A 25,729-nucleotide genomic window follows, 5' to 3' on the forward strand; every position below is an offset into this window, starting at 1 on the left:
AATTCTACTGTTTAAAAACAAATAAAAAACTCATCCCAGTAATTTAGCATACAATACACAGATCACAACCAAAACATTACAGTACTTCTACTTTGCAAGGCAACTCTGTAAAGACAGCATCATAAGATTCCATGGGCATTGTGTCAATGACTCTACATCAGATGTGTTTAGTTTAAAAGGGATTTTTTTATTTTTTACAGTTTTACAGTAAGAGCAGATTGGACAAAACCCATGCAAAGAAACTTCACTAAGTATGAACAAATCAATGGAAGAATTCGGAGGGTAACAAATATTCAGTCTGACCCAAACTGTTTAATGCTCAAGATGGAATAACTGACAGAGTTATTTACTCAGTTTCACTTAAAGAGCCAATCAGAAACGTTTATAAAACCCCACTTCATAAAACTGCACAGGTCAAGACTGAAGGCATAATTTAGAATCAAATGAGCTGGAAAAGTGTTACTGGGGTCAATATGAATGAATGAATGAATGAATGAATGAATGAAGATAGCTTACTTTTCAGATGGCAGGTTGCATTTTCAGGATAGACGCTAAAAAACGCCCCCAACTTTACTGAAAAAACTAAGCACATTTGATATGGCTTCATTACAATTCAATAACCAATGCTATTTTTACAGAGTGTCTTTTGAAAGTTGAACTTTAGAAAAGGATTTTCCCCATTTTCTTAAAAATGGATGACAGAAGATAATCTCCTCCTTCCCCACACTACAGATGCAGAGTTTGGGTTACTTCCAGTCACTGCTACCTTTTCCACTGCTTCTCGTACAACTCTCTCTGTCTCTCTCTTGTGATCAGCCTTCATTCTGTCTTTGAAGTCATTAAAGATTTTGGTGTATTTGTCATGGCACATATTCTGACAAACTCCATCATTATTGGTCTGGGTGCTCCGATGCATCATTTTTGGAGAGGAGGCACTTAACTTCTTGGTCTGTGTTGAGACTGAAACCTTCTCAATGGGCTGAGGCATTGTGGGAATTTCCTGGCTTGAACTTACTGCTTCAGTTTCAGGCTCTGGCTCCTACGGAGAAAGAGCAAACTTTCTAGAACAGAACATAACTCATAGCATCCCAAAGGAAGGATCTGAATACACCATAGCTGGCAATGTTAACACCCCCTTGTACTAGCCACACACTGTTCCCTGATGTGGTGGAGGGCTGGCAGCGTTAGTCTGAGGCCAAGATTCCAAAGGACATGATGAATCTCAATATGTCATCCTTGCCATGACCCTTTCTCAGCTAGCACTGCCCATTTTGGGATTACACTGCATTCACACAAACCCCTTAATGAGGAGGTGGCTGCATCCTCTCTTCACTACAGTGTACTCTTGGAGGAATCCTAGCTGTGGGGCCTTAAACCTGAGTTTAACCTGGTGGACATAGAGCTAAATTGGGCCCAACAGGCTACTGTGGCATTGTAGAAGATTTTGCTTACCTCAGATGGCTGCTAAGAGGATTAACTAATTGTTTCAAAAGCACTAGGAAATGAAAAGCTAATAAGATGCCAAGTGTTTCTAATAATAACAGAACTAGACATGGATGACCATGAAAGCATTGTGCAATTACATAATTATCCAGGGAAGAAATTATAGTAGTTGTAGCATTGAATTTTGATCACAGTTTGTAACAGAATATTAGTTGTCCACGCTCTTTAGAATAGACATAATATTGCCTTAAACACCTCTTCTCCAGAAACTTAATTATTTAAAATCACACAAGAAATTGGTTTGTTTCCTCTAAAAGATTATTTTATTTTGATAACCACTTATGCAGAATGGATAATTAACAAATTCTCTGCAATGTCAAACCATCACATACCACAGTGCCTACTGTTTGAGCTATGCTTTGTGGTTGCCTAAATGACAAGTACAGAAATTATACCCATTAAAAGGTCGATCATACATTCCCTTTTGCTACCGAGTGCTATTTAATATGTCAGCCTGATTCATTTCTTAGAGCTGTCCTTATCTGGTCACCAACCCAGAAGCCTGCATTAGGCCATTAGTGAATTATACAGCAATATACAGCATTCATTTGACAGAAAACACTGTAAAGCTGAAAAACAGTCTAACCCTAGAGAATAGGCACTGTTCCTAACCTACTGTCAATCACAACCCATGCACTAGAGTCCTAACTGAATTCCTTTCTGGGACCCACAAAGGGTCCCTATTCTGGGATGACAGCCTTTTGCTGCTGTCAGCTACTGTAGTTAGTTCTGCAGCTCAAGGACTCGTAGCAGTCTGCGCTGGAGTGTCAAGGTTTGAACCCTGCTGATGAGATAAGCTGGGGGTGTTTTGACAGTCATACAAGACAGATTTTTTTTAAAAATCTATTCCCCCCCCCCAAAAAACCCCTAAGAATTCACATACAAACTACATTAAAGAAACATCATTAAGAATGCAAATAAGAAATAACAGATATTGTGTGTCGAATGATAATCTTGAACTACATAATCACATACTTTATATTTGCTCTGCCTCCTGCAGTGCATAGCTTGAATATACAAGGGGGCAGGATTAAGGGTCTATGGGCAACCTTACAACTGGTATTTCCTAACTCTCACATCCTCGACTTTGCAACCTAAATAATGTTCTTCTGATAGTTTTTAAAAATGTAATATATTATTAAAATGTAACTTAGTTTGCCATTCCTAAAGATATTGTTGTTAGTGGGATGAAGACTTGTTAGTGATGGAAATTTTAAATTGTATTGATGCCATCTGACTATTGCTAGTGGCTAAGCATGTGATGAGAAAAGATCTTAAACAAATACCATGGTGATGAGTGCCAATATATAACCTTAAGATAACCAGATCTCGTTATAGCCGCTGACATTCATACTTTAATGCTAGTAGCATAAAACAAATAAAATGTGGCAGAAAATAAGGAATGTCAATTGTAATTTTGAGAGTGGTATTCTTTTGGGGGTTTTGCTTAACTGACAGACATATCATGTGAAGCTACTTACTTCCTTTTTGGGTTCCACACTTTGATTACGTCGTCCTTTCTTTGCTCTTGGTTCCTGAGTAACCTTCAGCTGTCAACATTATTAAAAAATACTGAATAATTCCAAATGCTGGGAAACACTAGTTCTCAGCTGCCAATATAAATAGCATTCTTTGTGAAATGCGTGAGATACACGAGTGTGAAAGGCAACATACAAAGGCAAATACGTTTCCAAAACAAGGTGTCTGTAAAGCCAGATACATTTTTTGAATTAGTGATAATGACCTCAAAACTAATGATCAGTGGAGTAAGTAAAATCCAGTGTTAGTTTACTGATTTTCTAACAAATAACAATTATTTATTCAATTTATACTATTTATGTAATTTCTCATTGGTCTGCTCAAACGGGTTCTTCATTTTGGAACAAGACTCCAACCTGCAACAGGATTCACTGGGATGAATGTAAGATTCCTGGTTTTTATTTTTAGGAAAACAAACACTTTTTGGTTTGTTTTTCATTAAAAATTCAGGTCCTATCTAGGCTGCAAAATGCTCTGATTTCACACAAAGTGTAAATAAACTTTGGAATTTTGGTCAAGAATTTAGCAAGATTCAAAAAAGGAATTGTATATTTATATACATACTGAGATTAATCAGAGTTATAATTAATCTCTAATCATTACAGGCCAGTATATAGGTGGCATTCTTATACCTTCCTCTAGAGCATCTGAGACTCAATATCAAGGGCAGGACTTTGGGGTCTACTCCAGTATGGCACTGTTTGTGTTCCTATGTCTGAAGAACTAGTGAAATGGTGACATCACATGAGTCAATAGAGCGAAAGTTGAGCAGTTGTGGGGAGGAGAGATTTTAGTAGGACAATTTAAACTGATTTTATTAACACTTATTTAAAGTTTAAAGTCCTTTGCTTATTCAATGAAGGTGTTAGCGTTCCTGATAAACAGCCTGGAGATTTCACAGAGGTCATCCGGCAATACCTGGGAAGATAACAACTTTATATTCCTGGTATTTCTGAAGTATTAAAAAAAGTAACCTGCATTCTATTCTCATCTTAAAGAAGTAAACAGGGTACGACTTTAAAATAACGTTTAACAAACTGCATTGCAGGTCACCTTTCTGTCATTTAGTGAATATTAGTAGATGCTAGCATTGCAACAGAACTCACCTGCTCATTGCTGGTGGAAGAGATACTGGACTCTGCCTCCTCTTCACCTTTATCTTCATTCTTAGACTTCCAGAATCTCCCATCACGAAGGAAACGTTGGTGCAGTTCCAGTTCATCACATGCTTTTTTCCAGCCCATGCTACGCTTCACATGCAACCGATGGATATTAACTGTGATGTCTTGAATGTTTTCTGAAGGGATCCAAGCCCTTTCAAATATAATTTAAAGACACAATCAGAAAGCTGAAAGGGGAAGAGAGTGATTTAAAATAAAATTTAGGGTGACATGTTCCAATGAATTTAGTGTTGGACTAACTGTGCTCCTGATAAATTCCAATGGGAGCACAGTTAGCCCAACACTCAGTTCTGAAATGTCCCATCTTCAATTCCCATGGCAGTGGTGAGCAGGCAGCTCTAGAGACAGAGTCCACATTTTAAAATACGCATTTAGGCAACTAACTCAAAGTGGCCTGTTTTTCATAGAGGGTGAGCATCTTCAACTACCAGTGACTTCAGTGGGGCATATGGGTATTTAAGACGTTTGAAAAATCAGGCCATTTATAGTAGGCACTGAGGCTTGAAAAGTGGGGAGGAGGTCATTTAATGTGCCATAAAAAGGTATAGCACAGGCAGCTGCAATGCAAGCCTTCCTCCATTACCTTGCCAGTGCCCTTCATTAAGACATGGAGAGATCAGGACTAAGTGTTCACTCTCTATTCCATTTCAGTGCTTAGCCTCTTTGTTGAATCTTTGTTGAATCTAAATTCATGCTTCTTGTGTTGATATTATTTGTGATTCGGACATCCATCTATCCATCTAGCTATCAGGATTTGAACCAAGAATACTCGATCCTTTTGTATAAATCATTGAACAATCATCTGACAGTAAGTACTTTTTGTTCCACTGCTCTGGATTGGATTCCTGCCAGTCACTTAGAGATCTAAAAGGTTCCCAAGTTTCCAAGGTTGAGATTTTCAATGGGGCTTCAGGGAGTTAGATGGCCAGGTCCCAGTCAAAGTCAATGGGAACTGGCTGCATAGCTTCTTTATGCCCCTTTGACAGTCCCAGCTTAAATCATGCTGTAACGGGTATATAAAAATGTAAGAAATTATAACTCTTGACATTGACAGGATATAGAAAGGTACATTAAAGCGAATCAATCATCCGAGTACCAATCTAAATATTGACATGAATATTTTAGTATGTTAAATACCCGAGGCTAGATCCTCAACTGGTGTATATGTTTATAACTCCACTGAAGTCAATGGAGTAATGTTGATTTACACCAGCTGAGAATCTGCCTTCCTTCTTAAAGTCCATTGCTATAACAAGCGGATGACACTACAGTGGATGGATTTTCCTCTTTACAACATATGCTTATGTGTAGAGTTTCAGGTGTTTTTCATCAAATACTTAATAAGCTAACACAACATTTGTGAGAAGTTCTGTGAGCCTGATGCCAGAACTACAAATGAAAAGATTTTCTACTTAGGTATGAAGTTGCTTCAAAGGTACTTATGATTTCAATATAAATCATTCCATGATTTAAATGCAAGTAAGAGATCTTATTCACTTAATCTTTGAGTGAAAATCTCCTTGTTAAGAAGTCACGTAATATTCACTTGTGGTGAGGCTGGAGACAGTTGTTTTAAGACATATTCTAGTCTACTATTTACTAGATAAATCAAGTGAAAATATACATAGCCCCTGTTAAAAAGCAACATAAACAGCGTTGGAAAAAACAGCTATAAAAGTCTCCAGTCTCCCTCATGATGCACTGATATGCATCACCCCACCAATGAGTTTACAAAAACAAAGTGGCCACCATCCCCAGGGTGGAATGCTGAGACAGCCACGAGGTGAACTCTGACCAAAGTAATGGCTAACTCCTGCTCCTGAGATAGTCAAGGATGAAAGGGATAGAGGTGCGTGTTGGTGGAACCTGGTACTCAGCACACCAATATGAGAATCTCTTCCACTCTATCCAGTAAGTGGCTTTAGTGGATGGTTTCCTATGCCTAAGAGAATCTTTTGGACCTGAAATGCACACTGGAGTTCTATGGCATTCAACCATGGAGCTTCCATGCCATGAGGTGCAGGAACAGAAAGTCTGGGTGCCATAGGCATCCATTATCCTGTGAGATTAGGTCTGGGTAAAGAGGGAGCTCTATGGGTGGTTCCTCCGACATCCCCAGGAATGATGTGTATCAGTGCTGGCATAACCAAGCTGACGTCAGCAGGATTACCTGGGTTTTCTCCCTGTGGATTTTGAGAATTACCTTGTGAATCACGGGAAAGGGAGAGAAGGTATACACAGCGGGGCACAGACTATCCAATAAGTTCTTGGACTGCATTGGAGACAACTTTTTATTTCAGAAGTTTGAAAAAGCTACCGGGGGGAAGCTGTTCTAGATTTGGTCCTAACAAATAGGGAGGAACTAGTTGAGAATTTGAAAGTGGAAAGCAGCTTGGGTGAAAGTGATCATGAAATCATAGAGTTCACAATTCTAAGGAAGGGTAGAAGGGAGAACAGAAAAATAGAGACAATGGATTTCAGGAAGGCGGATTTTGGTAAGCTCAGAGAGCTGATAGGTAAGGTCCCATGGGAATCGAGACTGAGGGGAAAAACAACTGAGGAGAGTTGGCAGTTTTTCAAAGGGACATTGTTAAGGGCCCAAAAGCAAGCTATTCTGATGTGTTGGAAAGACAGAAAATATGGCAAAAGACCTCCTTGGCTTAACCACGAGATCTTGCATGATATAAAAATAAAAAAGGAGTCATCATAAAAAATGGAAAGTAGGAGAAATTACAAATGATTAATATAGGCAAACAGCACAGGAATGCAGGGGCAAGATTAGAAAGGCAAAGGCACAGAATGAGCTCAAACTACCTACCGGAAATAAAGGGAAACAAGAAGACTTTTTACAAATATATTAGAAGCAAGAGGAAGACCAAGGAGAGGGTAGGCCCACTGGTCAGTGAGGAGGGAGAAACAGTAACAGGAAACTTGGAAATGGCAGAGATGCTCAATGACTTCTTTGTTTTGGTCTTCATCGAGAAGTCTGAAGGAACGCCTAACATAGTGAATGCTAGTGGGAAGGGGGTAGTTTTAAAAGGTAAAATAAAAAAAGAACATAACATAAGAACATAAGAACGGCCGTACTGGGTCAGACCAAAGGTCCATCTAGCCCAGTATCCTGTCTACCGACAGTGGCCAGCACCAGGTGCCCCAGAGAGGGTGGACCGAAGACAATGATAAAGCGATTTGTCTCCTGCCATCCCTCTCCAGCCTCTGACAAACAGAGGCCAAGGACACCATTTTATCCCCTGGCAAATAGCCTTTTATGGACCTAACCTCCATGAAATTATCTAGCTTCTCTTTAAACTCTATTATAGTCCTAGCCTTCACAGCCTCCTCTGGCAAGGAGTTCCACAGGTTGACTACGCGCTGTGTGAAGAAGAACTTTGTTTTCTTAGTTTTAAACCTGCTCCCCATTAATTTCATTTGGTGTCCTCTAGTTCTTCTATTTAGGGAACTAATAAATAACTTTTTTTTATCGGTCCTCTCCACGCCACTCATGATTTTATATACCTCTATCATATCCCCCCTCAGTCTCCTCTTTTCTAAACTGAAAAGTCCCAGTCGCTTTAACCTCTCCTCATATGGGACCCGTTCCAAACCCCTAATCATTTTAGTTGCCCTTTTCTCAACCCTTTCCAAGGCCAAAATATCTTTTTTGAGGTGAGGAGACCACATCTGTACACAGTATTCAAGATGTGGGCGTACCATAGTTTTATACAGGGGCAGTAAGATATTCTGGGTCTTATTTTCTATCCCTTTCCTAATAATTCCTAGCATTCTATTTGCCTTTTTGACCGCCACTGCACACTATGTGGAAGTTTTCAGAGAACTGACCACGATAACTCCAAGATCTCTTTCCTGATTTGTCGTAGCCAAATTAGCCCCCATCATACTGTACGTATAGTTGGGGTTATTTTTCCCAATGTGCATTACTTTACACTTATCCACATTACATTTCATTTGCCATTTTGTTGCCCAATCACTCAGTTTGTTAAGATCTTCTTGGAGTCCCTCACAGTCTGCTTCTGTCTTGACTATCCTAAACAGTTTTGTATCATCTGCAAACTTTACTACCTCCCTGCTTACCCCTTTCTCCAGATCATTTATGAATAAGTTGAAAAGGATTGGTCCCAGGATTGACCCTTGGGGTACACCACTAGTTACCCCTCTCCAATCTGAAAATTTATTACTTATTCCTACCCTTTGTTTCCTGTCTTTTAACCAGTTCTCAATCCAAGAAAGGACCTTCCCTCTTATCCCCTGGCCATGTAATTTACACAAGAGCCTTTGGTGAGGGACCTTGTCAAAGGCTTTCTGAAAATCCAAGTATACTATATCTACTGGATCCCCCTTGTCCGCATGTTTGTTAACCCCTTCAAAGAACTCTAACAGATTAGTAAGACAGGATTTCCCTTTACAGAAACCATGTTGACTTTTGTCCAACAAATTATGTTCTTCTACATGCTTCACAATTTTATTCTTTACTATTGTTTCAACTAATTTGCCCGGTACTGAAGTTAGATTTACCGGTCTGTAATTGCCAGGATCGCCTCTAGGGCCCTTTTTAAATATTGGTGTCACGTTCGCTACCTTCCAGTCATTAGGTACGGAAGCCGATTTAAAGAACAAGTTAAAAATCACCTAGAAAGGTTAGATGCCTGCAAGTCACCAGGGCCTGATGAAATGCATCCTAGAATACTCAAGGAGCTGATAGAGGAGGTATCTGAGCCTCTAGCTATCATCTTTGGAAAATCATGGGAGACAGGAGAGATTCCAGAGGACTGGAAAAGGGCAAATATAGTGCCCATCTATAAAAAGGGAAATAAGAACAACCCAGGAAACTACAGGCCAGTTAGTTTAACTTCTGTGCCAGGGAAGATAATGGAGCAAGTAATTAAGGAAATCGTCTGTAAACACTTGGAAAGTGGCAAGGTGATAGGGAACAGCCAGCATGGATTTGTAAAGAACAAATCATGTCAAAACAATCTGATAGCTTTCTTTGATAGGATAACGAGTCTTGTGGATAAGGGAGAAGCGGTGGATGTGTTTGTATTTCCATGGAAGGTCTAGCTCTTCATAGAATCATAGAATACCAGGACTGGAAGGGACCTCGAGAGGTCATCGAGTCCAATCCCCTGCCCTCATGGCAGGACCGAATACTGTCTAGACTATCTCTGATAGACATTTATCTAACCTACTCTTAAATATCTCCACAGATGGAGATTCCACAACCTCCCTGGGCAATTTATTCCAGTGTTTGACTACCCTGACAGTTAGGAAGTTCTTCCTAATGTAGCATACACTTTTTTTTAATATGCTGAGGCAGTTGGCCTCTTTGCCTTCAGCACTGGAACTTGTTGGCCCTGCTGCACTTGCACGTTCACTGCAGAGACCACCAAAGAACACAGAGGTGAATGGGAGTACATATACTGATATCCCTGGGGTGTGGCGTAATACTTCCTCTGCACACTCCTGGCCACTGGGAAAATGGAGGCTAGAGTCTGCTTTAAGTTGAGATTATTTTTCTCTACCATCTTTATGAATGGCAGGTCTGCTCTAGAGCAGTGTTTCTCAACCTTTTTTTATGCTGTAAAACTTAAAACAAAAATTCAGTTTTCTCCAAATTTCAGTTGTGTTGATGTACCCCCCACACTTCTCTCGAGCACCCCCAAAGACACTCGTACCATTGGTTGAGACACACTGGTCTAGAGGACTTTGTGGGGCTAGGATGTCCACCATTTGAGTCCTCAACCTCAGCTACCTCTTCCACTTGTATGCCCATATTACGGACCATCCTGTGGAGAAGATCCTAGTTGGGTCTATGGTCTATTGGGGGGAGGCCCCAATGCGGACACCCCAAGCACTGCCTCATCCGGGGAAGAGGAGTAATAGGCCACCAGAGAAAGAGGGTTGTCCTGATTCTCTCAGAGGGATGGCTCTTGTAGGTTACCATGATGACTGCCTGGCGAAGTTTGTTCTGCAGGCATCTGCGGTTGCAGAGCTGAATGCAGGTCCTTGTGGCCAGATCAGTCACTCACATTAGATGGCTTGGAGATGGAAGCATCTGTCAGGTGAAAATCAAGGAAGGGACCCTTGTTGACTTGGTGTGGCAGGTCCCAGAAGGTGCTGACCTGGAGATCATGGAAAGTACTTCCTGGGCCTGATGATATGCACAGGCGGTCAAGAATGGCCACTGTGGAGGAGACGGCCATTGTGGATGTCACTGCATCTGACGATGCACTGTATGGCAAGATGTTCTCCCAGTCGTCCTAGAGCTGGTAGACTCACCTTTGGATAACAATGACACCAAAGGTGAAGACCACGGTGGTGCCAATGAAGGCTCGTACAAAGAGGAGGATGAGTGAGAATTGTGCCGGAGGGAACATGGCAAGGAGTCATGAGCAACCAAGACCTTGATCTATGAAGGTGGGATGTCAATGCCGGTGATCAGTGCCATGACCCGAGAAAGACAGGTTTCGGGGCCTTGTGAATGGCAGAAATAGTGCCTCACTCCTCAGTGCTGGCAGATAGGTAGAGGCCAGTGCTGGAGACCGTGAGTGGGGAGAGTCTCTGGTCTGTGCTGATTCATAGTATAAGCTCCTGGAGTGGGGTCAAGGAGTGACCTTCCTGCGACAGTGCTGAGCGAGTTTAATGCAAGCTCTGTGCCAGGGACCTGTGTCAACTGTCAGGCGATAGAGAGTGCCTATTCATTATTGCCAGTTTCCCTCTTGACATCGGTGCATCTTGGCACTGCAGGCCTCACCACCTCTGGTCACTGTTGCAGTGTGATCTTACAGATTTCTAGCCACCTCAAATATATTGGGTGTAGATGGCTCAACCAAGTACACGACTTCGTGATTAGTGGGGGAGCCGCCTGGTGCAGATTCAATGACACTTGCGGTGCTGGAGCTAGTGGTGCCGTCTCTAACTGCCACAAAGTTATAAAACCTGAGTGGGGCTTGGCAGATGGAAGAGGGAAGTGCCCTCTGTCTATAATCTTCTTCTGCTTCTTGGAAGCTGGGGACTTAAAGTGGTGCTGAGTCAGGGGGTTACGCTGCTGTGTTGGTGATCTCTGGTGCTGGGATTCCTTAGCTGTGTCTTTATAGAATCATAGAACACTAGAACATTGAGACCAGTCCCCTACCATCATGGCAGAATCAAGCACCGTCTAGATCATCCTTGATAGATGTCTATCTAACCTGCTCTTAAATATCTCCAGTGATGGAGATTCCACAATCTCCCTAAGCAATTTATTCCAGTGTTTAACCACCCTGACACTTAGGAAGTTTTTCCTAAAGTCCAACCTAAACCTCCCTTGTTGCAGTTTAAGCCCATTGCTTCTTGTTCTATTCTCAGAGGCCAAGATGAACAAGTTTTCTCCCTCCTCCTTATGACACCCTTTTAGATACTTGAAAACCACTATCATGTCCCCCCTCAATCTTCTCTTTTCCAAACTAAACAAATCCAGTTCTTCCAGCCTTCCTTCATAGGTCATCTTCTCTAGACCTTTAATCATTCTTGTTGCTTTTCTCTGGACCCTCTCCAATATCTCCACATCTTTCTTGAAATGTGGTGTCCAGAACTGGACACAATACTCCAATTGTGGCCTAATCAGCACAAAGTAGAGTGGAAGAATGACTTCTCATGTCTTGCTCACAACACGCCTGTTAATGCATCCCAGAATCATGTTTGCTTTTTTTGCAATAGCATCACACTGTTGACTCATAGTTAGCGTGTGGTCCACTATAACCCCTAGGTCCCTTTCTGCCGTACTCCTTCATAGACAGTCGCTTCTCATTCTGTATGTGTGAAATTGATTGTTCCTTCCTAAGTGGAGCACTTTGCATTTGTCTTTATTAAACTTCATCCTGTTTACCTCAGACCATTTCTCCAATTTGTCCAGATCATTTTGAATTATGACCCTATCTTGCAGATTATTCGCAACCCCTCCCAGCTTGGTATCATCTGCAAACTTAATAAGCGTACTTTCTATACCAATATCTAAATCGTTGATGAAGATATTGAACAGAACTAGTCCCAAAACAGACCCCCAAGGAACCCCACTTGTTATGCCCTTCCAGTATGATTGTAAACCGTGAATAACTACTCTCTGAGGGTATGTCTACACTACCCCGCTAGTTCGAACTAGGGTGGTAATGTAGGCATACCGCACTTGCAAATGAAGCCCGGGATTTGAATTTCCCGGGCTTCATTTGCTTAAGCCGGCCGGCGCCATTTTTAAATGCCGGCTTGTTCGGACCCCGTGTCGCGCGGCTACACGCGGCACGGGCTAGATAGTTCGAACTAGCAAGCCATTACGAACTATCTGTACGCTCCACGAGGCGTACAGATAGTTCGTAATGGCTTGCTAGTTCGAACTATCTAGCCCGTGCCGCATGTAGCCGCGCGGCACGGGGTCCGAACAAGCCGGCATTTAAAAATGGCGCCGGCCGGCTTATGCAAATGAAGCCCAGGAAATTCAAATCCCGGGCTTCATTTGCAAGTGCGGTATGCCTACATTACCCCGCTAGTTCGAACTAGCGGGGTAGTGTAGACATACCCTGAGAATGGTTATCCAGCCAGTTATAAACCCACCTTATAGTAGCCCCATTTAAGTTTTATTTGCCTAGTTTATTGTTAAGAAATCATGCAAGACCGTATCAAATGCCTTACTAAAGTCTAGGAATACCACGTCCACCTCTTCTCCCTTATCCACAAGACTTGTTATCTTACCAAAGAAAGCTATCAGATTGGTTGGACCATGATTTGTTTTTTATAGATCCATGCTGGTTGTTACGTATCATCTAATTTTCTTCCAGATGTTTGCATATGAATTCCTTAATTACCTGCTCCCTTATCTGTTCTGGCACAGAAGTTAAACTGACTGGTCTGTAGTTTCCTGGGTTGTTCTTATTTTCCCTTTTATAGATTGGCACTATATTTGCCCTTTTCCAATCTTCTGGAATCTCTCCTGTCTTCCATGATTTTTCAAAGATGATAGAGGAGATATCTGAGCCTTTATCTATCAGCTCCATGAGTATTCTGGGATGCATTTCATCAGGCCCTGGTAACTTGCAGACATCTATCTTTTCTAAGTAATTTTTACTTGTTATTTTTTTAATTTTATCTTCAAAACCTACCCTCTTCCCACTAGCATTCACTATGTAAGGCATTTCTTCATCATCAGACTTCCTTAGTGATGACTGAAACACAAAGATTGTGCCAAGTCCTGCATCAACACTGAGGCACTACACACTGATGAACTGGGGTCTGGTTGGCCCGAGAGCTGCTTTCATCTATAGCTGCCACAGTCAAAAGTCCCTCTCATTTTTTTGTGCATGACTTGAAGGATTTGCAGATCTTGCAACAGTCTGCTTGGTATTTTCCACCAGATAGGAGTCATGAGGGTCACTGTTGGGCATAGCGTACAATGCCCAAGGAGGCGGTAGCTATCTACCATCTCAACTACTTAACTGTAACAACTAATGCTACTGTGAGAACGATAAACTGCAAACAATGAGTACAAACTAAACTAGGGAATGGTGCACTAGCGCAGCAAGTGAGCGATGTTCCTATGGTGTCACAGACGGTATGAAGGAACTGAGGGAGAGGCAGGTCAGCAGGGTTACATATAGTGCCATGTACTGATGCCACTCCAGTGAGCTATTACAGTACCTATTCTGTTCATTCTATTATCTGTTCTGATCATTCCCTCTGGCCACTGTCAGAAGACAGTATACTTGGCTACATAGACATTTGTCCTGACCCATCATGGCCGTTCTTATGGATTCCTTTGCTGACCCTACGGATGCTCCTAGGGAAAAAATTTCTAAAAACTGTGCACATGGAAATGACGTGAACAAGCACCCAAAGAAGAACAAACTACCCCCTAAAATCCATAAGTGAATATTCTATGGAAAGGGGCTTGAGTTCTTCTGAAAATATGGGGTCCATCTGGGGAGTGCTAGCACAATAGTAACTTAACAACAATAATATGTCGATGTCCTTTATAATGTGTTACATCCCTAAAATGTAAATCTGTGATTCCTCTTGCAGATTAACAACATGTGCAAACTTAATAGTTCAGGTACCTAGGACACATCTTAGTTAATGTATGTCTACTTTGTGTGTACAAGCAGCTGTATTTGTGAAGAGTCATGTTCATAGGAATTAGTTTGCTTCTTTACTTTAAATGGTAGAGAACATCCCTAGGGCAATTCTGAAAATGGAATCTTCTATGAATCACTCAGCAATCTCTGCTGTCTTACATTGGACTCTGAACTTTCTGAAAAAATTATGGTAAAGTTAGCACTCTTTGTAAGGCTGGTGACTTGCTCAACAGTGATTTACAACATGATTGAATAGAGTAAACTTGTTTGAGGAATGTCTATAACAAGCAGGACACGGGTTAATACATTACCTTTGGTGGTGATGCCCAAAAAAGCGAACATCAACCTGATTGTCTTCTTTCTGCATGACTTTGGCTGGCCAAAACCCAAAGCCCTTCATTTTGGCCCAAACCAACTCATGATTAGGTATCTGGAGGGAGGAAAGTGTTTTCTTCATTATTGAGTTTGAAATATTACATTAAATCATCCCACAAATATTAAGTTTAGCATAGTACCATGGTGGTATCTTAAGAACATGATTGTTTTTTATGTCTAGTGCTCTTTTCATTCTTATCTTCTTACAAATACACAGTATTTCTAGGCTAGATATAATGCTTGGATCAAAGACACATTAAGAAAGACAATTTCTAAAAAGTGTGTAACTATCTACTGTACACAGAAATCTTAAACACTTCAAAAATTAAATTTGACTTCATGGCTTTATATAGAAACAGAGCTTTAATTCCTGTAAACTCCTTATTTCTAGTGCAACAAGTTTATTATCCATATTGTTATTGCTTTGAATTTCAGTTAATGTTTTTGCTTACATAAAATATCAAGAGTTGCAGAGACAAAACTGTAAAGTTGAAAAAGCTTATTCTGCTTATTTGAAGCAGAATATTCAAGAAATGAATAATACTGGAACGGCAGTATTATTTTTTAAAAAGCAAGTAAATTAAAATTTTTGCCAGAAACATACACAAGGGTAGCAGAACCAATTGTCAGGACGTGCATTTGACAAATAGAAGCAGTTCTTGCAAAGCTGCAGTTCATCCAGCTGAAAAACAAAAACAAGTAAATCAGCTCATGAGACACTTTGTGACAGTGTTATTAATTCTTCAGAAGTAAGAATGTTAAGGCCAAATGTTTAAAAGACCAAATGTTTAGTCTTGCCTACTAATTTTTGAGAAATCATTTCAATTTTGTGCAATTAGTTAGATTTACAAAAAGGAAGGCAAGTTTAGAGTAGGAGAAAGGTTGGCCTTGATATAGAAGTATATTTTTTCTTTTTTACAAATATAATGCTAATGGAACTTATATTTAATTTTCAAGATTATACAATATACATGAGGACAATTAGTATATTTAAAGCACTCCCTGAAAGCACTGAAATTAGTTGACTATGAAGGCCAAGTACACCCGAGAGAGCTGTCCTGAACACCACTTTCTTGTTCTCTTCAGTTTTTCAATTGTCCATCCTGGAAAGCAGCCAGAATTTCGCATCAGGCTTGAATGAAATTGTGTTAACATATTATTTTGAAACTAAATTGTGATATATATATATATATATAAAACCCTACCCATGCAGAACAAAAGGAAAAGGAATTAGGAATTCACCGTGAAAAAAGCTTAATTTGGGAAAATTAATAATAAACGGTACATATTATTTTTTGCTTTTAGGAGCAACTTAGAGGAAGACAAAAAAAATCAACATTTTAGAAAGTGATATCACACTATTTTAAAACAAAATGGTTTCATCTATAACAAATCATCTCTTTCATCTTAGTTCCCAGATACAACTTACCTCATGGCATGTGTCTTTATAAAGCATCCTAGCTATATCAGCTTGTTCACTGTCCGCTGTAAGTTAAAAGTAAATATCATCAATAACCACTATATGAGAACACTACTCAAAGATTTGTAATCGCTGTCATGCTTTTCATGGTATAAATCAGGCGTGGGGAATCTAAGGCCCAGGAACCAGATGCAGACCCTGGCTTGCACTCCCCACTCCGGTATAAATATATGTTTTAAAAGTATCTAATTTAATATCTTACCTAACATTTCTCCTATTAAATTTCCAACAATCCATTCTATTTCTCTGCCATCACATCCATCTGTGCATATAAATAAAACTAGGGGCTTTTAAATTACCTAACATGTTAACTAAGCTTTGAAGTGGACCTTGGAATGGGCCACTATTATCAATTAATCTAGATGCTTCACTTTCTCTTTTAAACATTAATGCTCTAACCCACATGCTGCATTTGTTCTAAAACACCAGTCTTAGCCATGACTTCCTTATAGAAACACTGCTGTAATCACAAGTTTACTGTCTCTCAGAGGATTACAGCATGCAGTTTACATGGGTCAAATCTAGAAGCTGCCTCTTGTGGTGCTTTTACTTCCCAGAATATTGCGTCACTGTATCAAATATGCTCTGAACACATTGGCCATTTGCAGACTGTATGTGTTCTGAAAATGGCCAGAGACTAAACAGGTTCTCCCAGGCAATATTCTCAGCAACTGGCCTGATAGTATGCACGGAGCTACTCTGAGGTCCCATTCCTCAAATTCCACTGCTTTGCCTTACAGCTTCCTAGGCTTAGGAAGGAATAGATTGGTAAGGGGGTAGAGGGCCAGCTGCAGAGATGGTGATACCAGGTTTAAGGGAAGTAGAAAAGGATGGGTCCCACAGTAAAAATGAGTACAAACTCAGTTCACCCATCTAGAAGCCAGACTCTCCTGGGATACATCTAGACTACAAGCCTCTTTCAGAAGAGGCTTTTTTGAAAGATACTTTAGAAAAAGCCTCTTTTGAAAAAGAGCGTCTAGACTACAAGTAGATTTTTCGAAAAAGCGACCCGCTTTTCGAAAGAGTCTAGATGTTCTCTTTTGAAAAAGCAGTTTGCATTCAATAGCGCCTTTTTTCGAAAGAGTACTTTTGAAAAAAGGCGTTATTCCTCATAAAATGAGGTTTACCGCGATTGAAAAAACTGCTGTGTTCTTTCGATTTACTTTAGAAAGAACGCGGCTGCAGTCTAGACGCAGGTGAAGTTTTTTCGAAAAAAGGCTACTTTTTAAAAAAAAAACCTGTAGTCTAGACACACCCTTGGTGGCCTCACTCTGTCTTAACTAGCTAGTCCCCAAGTCTCGTCCAAAATGGTCAGTTTCTTAAGAGTAAAGACACCGATGTACTCACTGAATCAAATTAACGGCAAAAATATTAAGGTGAATATACTACCTCCATAGAAAATCACTGTGTTGTGTAGAAGCAGCTGAGCATCTGCTTTGAATTCCTCATAACTCCTGTATTTTCCTTCATTTACTTTCTACAACAAAGCAAAATACAGAACTATGAAAACTATTGGTGGAGTGACGTGTTTGTATTGTGCACACAAGCTCACACAATAATACATATTAGGTAGACAAGGCTGGTTATCAACATTGCTATAGCCCACAGGAGTACTTAAAACACTTCCAGGATTAGTCTGTGGCTCCCTACTTCTCCATACCTGTCCAGTTCCCAGTACTGATGGTGAAGTAATTTAATTAAAGAGGGGGGATTTTTCTAAATTGTAACTGTTAAATTTGGAGTAATCCCATTTTCTCCCATAGTGTGAAACAGAGTAAGAATATAACCCACAGAATTTAATCAAAGATTCACTCCTTGAGCAACAATGCTTTGCATCTTAGTTTCAAGCCAGCATTTATCTTCATTTGAATTCAGTGTTAAGCCCCCATATACTTTTCTAAAGGCCTCATATTGCAGCTACTGTCTTCTCAAAGGATTAACTTTCAAAACCCATAAATTAAAAACCTATCAGAGGTTTGCACTGAGTCACCCAGTATATTCTTCTAGTCCTGCCCAAGCTGAGCTTGCTATGGACTTTTCCACACGATTAAAACATACTTTTCTATAGCCAATTGCACTGCCCTGGTGATAACTACCATTGGAAGTCTAGTATAGACAAACCCCTGTCAATAATGCCATTTTTATCAGTCCACCAACCCTGCTCTGAACAAATCTGGACCACGTGGTGGTAAAAATGCCCAAACTGTCTACTCTGGCAACTTCCTCCTCTGGGGTACGTCTAAACTACATGCCTCTGTCGGCAGAGGCATGTAGATTTGTTTTTTTGGCAAAGGCAAATGAAGCCGCGATTTAAATGATCACGGCTTCATTTACATTTACATGGCTGCCGCGCTGAGCCGACAAACAGCTGATCAACTGTTTGTCGGCTCGCGCGCTAGTCTGGACGTTCCCCCTGTCGACATCAAAGCCCTTTGTCGGCAGCCCCGGTAAACCTCATTCCACGAGGAATAACGGGGCTGCTGACAAAGGGCTTTGATGTCGACAGGGGAGTGTCCAGACTAGTGCGCGAGCCGACAAACAGCTGATCAGCTGTTTGTCGGCTCAGCGCGGCAGCCATGTAAATGTAAATGAAGCTGCAATCATTTAAATCGCGGCTTCATTTGCCTTTGCCTATGTGTCTAATCTACATGCCTCTGCTGACAGAGGCATGTAGTCTAGACACAGCCCTGGAGGAGTACAACTGGTGGTAGTTTCCCCCAAAAATATTAATGCAGATATTATTTGTGCATGTGTATAACTTCATGTTTCAAGTAATACTAAATTCTATTTTATAGTAACAAAAATAAATAACACCTAAATTTACAATTAAAAATTAATACAATTATCAATAAATAGCACAACATATATAATTTTAGCTGCAATATTCAAGAATTTAATCCTTATAAAGAAAGCTCCCAATTCTTTTGATTTATTAATTCTTGGATTGAACTACCTTACAAAGACCACTATTTTATTTTTTGAAGACATTAACATAGAAGGCCTTTCAAGTCATTTTTACTTCATGTGATCAATCAAAGCATTTAGCATTTTATGAATCATCATGATGTTTGAAAAGCAGATATCTGTACAGAGCTTTAACAAGTAAAAAATTGAGTAACTGGTCAAACACGTTCTTATGGCTTGTTTCATTGCCATTTTGTTTATTGGCCAGATTTTCAAACCTTGATGCCTATCTGTAGGCACCCAAATCAATAGCCTGATCTTTTGGAGGAGAAGAACACCCACATCTCTCTTTAAAACTAATGGGAACTGAGTACACTCTCCACCTCTAGAAATCAGGTACATTTTTAGGTGCTGGTATAAGGGTTTGGGTGCATCGCTTTAGTCATCCAAGTTTGAAATGGTTGGCTATTATATTTAATGCTAGACAGAAATGATAGCAGACAAGCATAAAAATAAACAACAAGCATTAAAACTTTGCCACATAATGTTTTGGCTTCACTTTTACAGACAGAACAAAATTTCCATTAGGAAATCAGAAGGTATGTGATTGTACCTCTTGAATAGTAGGAACATCGACAGCTGAGTGCACCAGCCTCCTATACATTGGGTGCTTGTTGTCCTTCCCCTTCTTGTTTAGATCGATAGCCTGAAAGGACAGAGAAATGGTATATGAAAAAAAAAATCACTTTATATTGATTTACATATAAGGGAAAAGGGGCCATACAATCACATCCTAGAGGTAGAGAAACAGAAAGAGAGAGCTGTTTCACCTTGATTGTTTGTCTCTGTAAAATCTGAAGAAAGTCCTTTCCACTGAAGGTGTGGGTACCTGCAGTTGGCTATTCCAGCTAGAAACATGACTCATCTGTATATTGAGCCATGGGCTGTACATACTGAAACACATAAACCACTCCATAGGAAGATGTGTAAAACAGAAATGGATCTTTGTGTCCCCTGCACACTTATGCATGGGATGACCATAATGTAACCCTTAATTGAATAGAACATATATATAAAGGGGACATCTCGATGCAAACTGCCAAACTGGAAAAGTGTCATTCTTTCAGACTCACCCGCTCCTTCATACGAGAGACAATGAATCGCAGGTAAGTGCTCATCTCTTGCTTGCTTGTGTTTTTCTTTTTAATACTCTGTTTAAAAAAAACAAACAAACTCAGTCAACTTTTTAAAAAAATACCTCGTCTTAAAATAATCCCATATCAGCAATCCTCTGTATTACAAAGAATTTTAAAAAGGTACATTTTCCTTAAATCATGTAATTAGTTAAAGGAAATCTCTTCTTCACAATTGATAATGTCAGTGTACAAAAGTAACAGACAAAACATCATGGTGAGAAATGAATTGTGCACTAGGGATGTGCATGCTTATCAAATAGTCGACAGGCTTGTCGACTAGTCGCTTCCCCTCCCTTGCTGCCTTACAAAGAAGGAGCAAAGGAGAATGGGGGAGTGGCTTTCCTCTTTGAAATGCCGCATGTAGCCTGGGGCCAGCTGAGGTGTCCCCAGGCTGCACGTGGCGTTTCATAGCAGTAGTGCTGCGTGGAGCCTGGGATCAGCTGGAGATTCGCCTGCTGACCCCGGGCTCCAGGCAGTGCTGCCACTTTGAAATGCCTTGTGGAGCCTGGTGTCAGGCTCCTCTCGGCATTTCAAAGCAGCAGTGTCGTGTCAGTAGGCTCCACGTAGCCCTTTCACTTTTGAAGTGTAGCAACAGCCATAGAGCCCTATCGACTAATCAAATAGTCAATGCATTATCAACTATTCAATTAGTCAATTAGTTGATATTTAACATCCCTACTATGTACTTTGCTGAGGACTTCAGTTATAAAAGAATCACGTGCTTTATTTCCATTTAGTGTATTCTTAATATCTCGTCAATGCTCTGAGAAATAAAATGAAGAAAGGATCAGAAAAAAAATAACATAAGAACATAAAAACATAAGAATGGTCATACTATGTCAGAACAAAGGTCCATCTAGCCCAGTATCCTGTCTTCCAACAGTGGTGAATGCCAGGTGCCCCAGAGGGAATGAACATATCAGGTAATTATCAAGTGATCCCTCCCCTGATACCCATTCCCAGCTTCTGACAAACAGAGGCGAGGGACATCATTCCTACAGATCGTGGTTAATACCTATTGATGGACCTATCCTCCATGAATTTATCTAGTTCTTTCTTGAACCCTACTAAAGTCTTGATCTTCACAACTTCCTCAGGCAAGGAATTCCACAGCTTGACTGTGCATTGTGTGAGGAAATACTTCCTTCTCTTTGTTTTAATGTAATGACCTGTAGCTCTTCTGTTACCGGAACAAGTTTATAACTTTTCCTTATTCATTTTCTCCACAACAGTCATGATTTTATAGACCTCTATGATCTCCACATTTAGTATCCTCTTTTCTAAGCTGAAAAGTCCCAGTCTTCTTAATCTCTCCTCATCTGACAGCTGTTCCATACCTCTAATAATTTGTATTGCCCCTTTCTGAACTTTTTCCAATGCCAAGATATCTTTTTTGAGATGAAGTATTCAAGATGTGGGCGTACCATGGATTTATATAGAGGCAATAAAATATTCTCTGCCTTATTCTCTATCCCTTTTTAAAATTATTCCTAACATTCTGTTTGCTTTTTTTGACTGCTGCTGCACATTGAGTGGATGTTTTCAGAGAACTATCTACAACGACTCCAAGATCTCTCTCTTGAGTGATACCAGCTAAATTAGCCCCCCATCATTTTATACATAGAGTTGGGATTATGTCTTCCAATATGTATTACTTTGCATTTATCAATATTAAAATTCATCTGCTGTTTTGTTGCCTAGTCACCTAGTTTTGTGATATCTTTTTGAATCTCTTCACAGTCTGCCTTGACTTAACTGTCTTGAGAGGATTGGTATTATCTGCAAATTTTGCCACCTCACTATTTACAATCTCTCTTCAGATCGTATATGAATATAATGAACAGAATTGGTCCTAGTACGTTACCCCACTTGTTACCTGTCTCCATTCTGAAAAGTGACCATTTATTCCAATCCTTTATTTCCTATCTTTTAACCAGTTATCAATCCCCTTCCCTCTTATCCCATAATAGCTTATTTTGTTTAAGAACCTTTGGTGAGGGCCCCTTTCAAAGGTATCATACTGTATCCATTGCATCCCCTTTGTCCACACACTTGTTGAGTCCCCTCAATTCTAATAGATTGGTGAGGCATGATTTGCATTTACAGAAACCTTGCTGATTTTCCCCCAACAAATTATATTCATCTATGTGTTTAACAATTCTGTTGTTTACTATAGTGTCAAATAATTTGCCCAATACTGAAGTGAGATTTACTGGCCTGTAATTGCCAGGATTACATCTACAGCCCTTTAAAAAAAATTGGCATCACATTAGCTATCTTCCAGTCATTTGGTACAGAAGATGATTTAAAGGACAGGTTAAAAACCTCTCTCCTATCCTGTCCCATGCCATTGGTACCTACAAGTACCATGTACCTATATGTATTATGACTACAGGTTCCTCTCCGAAGTATTATTTAATCTGTTGTTAGCTAGTCAACTTATCAGTAAGGTACAGTAAGGTAATACTATCTACCAAAAGATAGGAAGAAAGCTTAAAAAACTCCACATTCCATACCTGCTATCATTAAATAGGCAAACAGAAACCATTTAACATGAATTAAAATGTAGTATTGTCTATAATGATATCTCCTCTTTGCTCTTTTGCTACCTATTATAGGTTTTTCACATTTGAAGTGCAGTTCAGTGCAGAAAAGAGACTGCAAAAGCTGTAATGTAGGGTTCCATATTATTTGCATACCATATTATTTATGCAAATAGGCTTATGAATATGCATAAAAGCAAATGATTTATACAAAATACATCTTGTAAGGTATCATTTTAAGAAGTTATAATCTGCTGCATGTGTACATTCTATGTGTATACATGTGCCGTTCCTGTATTTGATGTTAGAAAAATCAGCATAAACCTCTTTAATAATCTAAACAAGTTAAGTTATGGTCATTAGCAGTACTCAAGGAACCTAATGGCTTGGTACTCAAGAAAATGAACTGTTAATAGTATTGTTTTTCCTGTAAACCTGTATTATACATTAATCCTGCCAAGACACGTGACCACATCACATGATGCTGGAACCCATTTTGGATGCTATACTTTTCCACTGGAATTCTGAAAAAGTTTAAACTGACCATAAACAGTTCCTGCCTTTGGCAAAAGAGATGTGAAGGTAGGAAAGCAAACAATACTGAGAACTGCTAGATGCAAGGACCCCTGCTTCAACCCATGGTTATTGTTGGAAACATTTTAATCTGAACAAGAGGAAGGATCAGGCCCAAATTGGGAGTCAGGCCCAGCTTGTGAGAAAAGATTATTAAAACTCCAATAATTAGAATTTGCATGTAACAGGTTTCTTAGATTATTAGGCTTAGCTGGCATGCTTTGCTTTATTTTACTTTTCTCTGTCTGCTATTACTTGCAACCATTTAAATCCTATTTTTATACTTAATAAAATCACTTTTGTTTATTAATAATCCCAGTGTAATTAATTGTTACCATAGGGAGACAACAGCTGTATATGTCTCTCTTTTATTGCTAAAGGAGGCAAACATTTTATGAGCTTGGTCAATATAAAATGTATGCAGAGTAAGATCGATTTATCTGGGGTTCTGGTCTCATTGGGGCTGTGAACATGGTACTTTAAGTCACTTTGACTGAGCCTTCCCAGAGCTGATCTGATCTCAGTGTGTACATTACGTTGATGTGGGCTATAACCCCAACTCTATGTCATCACTGCAGGCGGCTCAGCAGAACAGGTGGTGGGGTGCCCCAGAAAGCAGGTAGGTGGGCTCAGTGTTATTTTTAGCACATCAAGTAACAGTCTCAAGGGGATTTCTATGATCACATAACAATTATCACTCAGTGGTTTCCATGTGATCAATTCACAAACAAAAAGAAATTTTTTTGTTTTATTTTTCTCTACCTCCCACCCTTGAATACATAGCCTGGTGACTGAGTGTCTGGTTGAGTACTTACCATCTCATTGTTACCACTATGGTAATTTTATAGACTAAATTAGTCTCAGAGTTACTTCTCTGTAACCTCCAAGTTTTCAAATTACGACTTCAGTGAAACCTGTGCAAACCATGGTCTTTAATAAGGTTTGCAACTAATTTTTAGAAAATTATATTTCTCTCACTAGACTATAAAGGGATGACTCTGAATACATAGAGGGAGCAGATTTGTTGAGTACAGAGGTACCATTTTTACTTTTTATAATTACATATTTAAGGCCCAAACTCTTTCATATTAAGGTTAACAATGGATAGTATTTAATTGAGTCTCATTTCATTTTGCCTTTACTCCTTCTGAAGGGTATTTTTTTATTATGGCAAGTGCATAATCTGCTCTTCTCAGGACTTTGATAATGTCCACGATATCTTACTTAAAGCAAAGGGACCAAAGTTGGATACACAACTCCAGATGAAAGCATGCATAGCATTATTTAATCAGATGAATATCCTTAGAGAACTGGGCTCACATCTTTATAATCCTAAATACTATAGTTTTAATTTTTGTTACATATATCTTTGTTACATATATCTATTGAACATATATCTTTATTGTGCTAGCCACATCAACATTAAGCCTTTCTCCTCACACAAGGTTGCAATCACAGGTTAAAATTCACTGCTGTGCAAAACTCCTGACTAGCACTCATGTCATACCTAAAGCCTATGTTCAGGGCTTAAATGGTACATAGGCCTTTTTTCTAGATTCTGTCTGCATTTTATTTTGTCAATGTGCATGACCTTACATATCTCCATGATTAATTTTACCTGCTCTGAGACCCCGATTTGTTTAAATCCATCTCAACTGCTGTCTTACAAAAAAATATATTTCTACTGCACATAAACCTAAATGGGTATTAAAAGATAACTGGGAATTAGCTGATATCATTTTAAGTTATCATTTTAAATATGCAATAGAGTGCAATATGTGTGCTTCTAATGACACAGTATTTGAATATACTGAAACTCATTAGGACATAATAAAATTCACTTGCATAGCCCAATCTCTCTGTATTTTCCCTTCTAACATAGTCTTACATTCATCATTTGCCAAAAATACCCCCAAATTAGTATATTTTTCATGCCTTGATCTGAAAGAGAGATCTGTAAAGAGCATATATAGGATAAATGAGTTGTAATCTGATATCTAAGACTTTAATAAAAAGACAGGTATCTGGCTTTGCTGTTATTCACAAATGGTGATGAAAACGACAGTACCAGAATTAACTAGCCAGTTTGGCCAGGATCTTTATACTTCTCCCCCTTTCTCCACACTGGTTTATTTTAGGAAAACATTTACTTGCAGTTTGGACATCTAAAAAATTTCAAAAGTAATGAATTTAACTAATGAAAGTGGAAGAACTAGAAAAATGCCTTTTTACTTTTGGGTAGTCTCCTGTGCATACAAATTTCAAACACCTCTTCAATAAAGTTTTCTTATACTGCTCCACAAAGATTTGCCCTCCATCA

General features: G+C 39.5%; 1 protein-coding gene across 10 annotated transcripts in view; it reads right to left on the reverse strand.

The window, feature by feature from the left end:
* The window catches only part of ZMYND11 (zinc finger MYND-type containing 11), a 181,051-nt gene that overhangs the window by 7,898 nt on the left and 147,424 nt on the right, over nt 1-25,729 (reverse strand). For 8 of the 10 annotated variants that reach the window (XM_075922727.1, XM_075922724.1, XM_075922718.1 and 5 more), the window contains 9 exons: nt 20,231-20,308; nt 19,711-19,803; nt 17,583-17,670; nt 16,143-16,198; nt 15,318-15,395; nt 14,650-14,768; nt 4,149-4,356; nt 2,985-3,053; nt 767-1,039 (listed from right to left, as the gene is read on the reverse strand). In XM_075922727.1, the coding sequence (XP_075778842.1) occupies nt 767-1,039; nt 2,985-3,053; nt 4,149-4,356; nt 14,650-14,768; nt 15,318-15,395; nt 16,143-16,198; nt 17,583-17,670; nt 19,711-19,803; nt 20,231-20,308 (1,062 nt within the window). The remainder of the gene's footprint in view (nt 1-766; nt 1,040-2,984; nt 3,054-4,148; nt 4,357-14,649; nt 14,769-15,317; nt 15,396-16,142; nt 16,199-17,582; nt 17,671-19,710; nt 19,804-20,230; nt 20,309-25,729) is intronic. The other 2 variants (XM_075922726.1, XM_075922725.1) reach the window with 1 other exon arrangement.

This window comes from Pelodiscus sinensis, chromosome 2 (assembly GCF_049634645.1).
Source record: "Pelodiscus sinensis isolate JC-2024 chromosome 2, ASM4963464v1, whole genome shotgun sequence".
Taxonomy (NCBI): Eukaryota; Metazoa; Chordata; order Testudines; family Trionychidae; genus Pelodiscus; species Pelodiscus sinensis.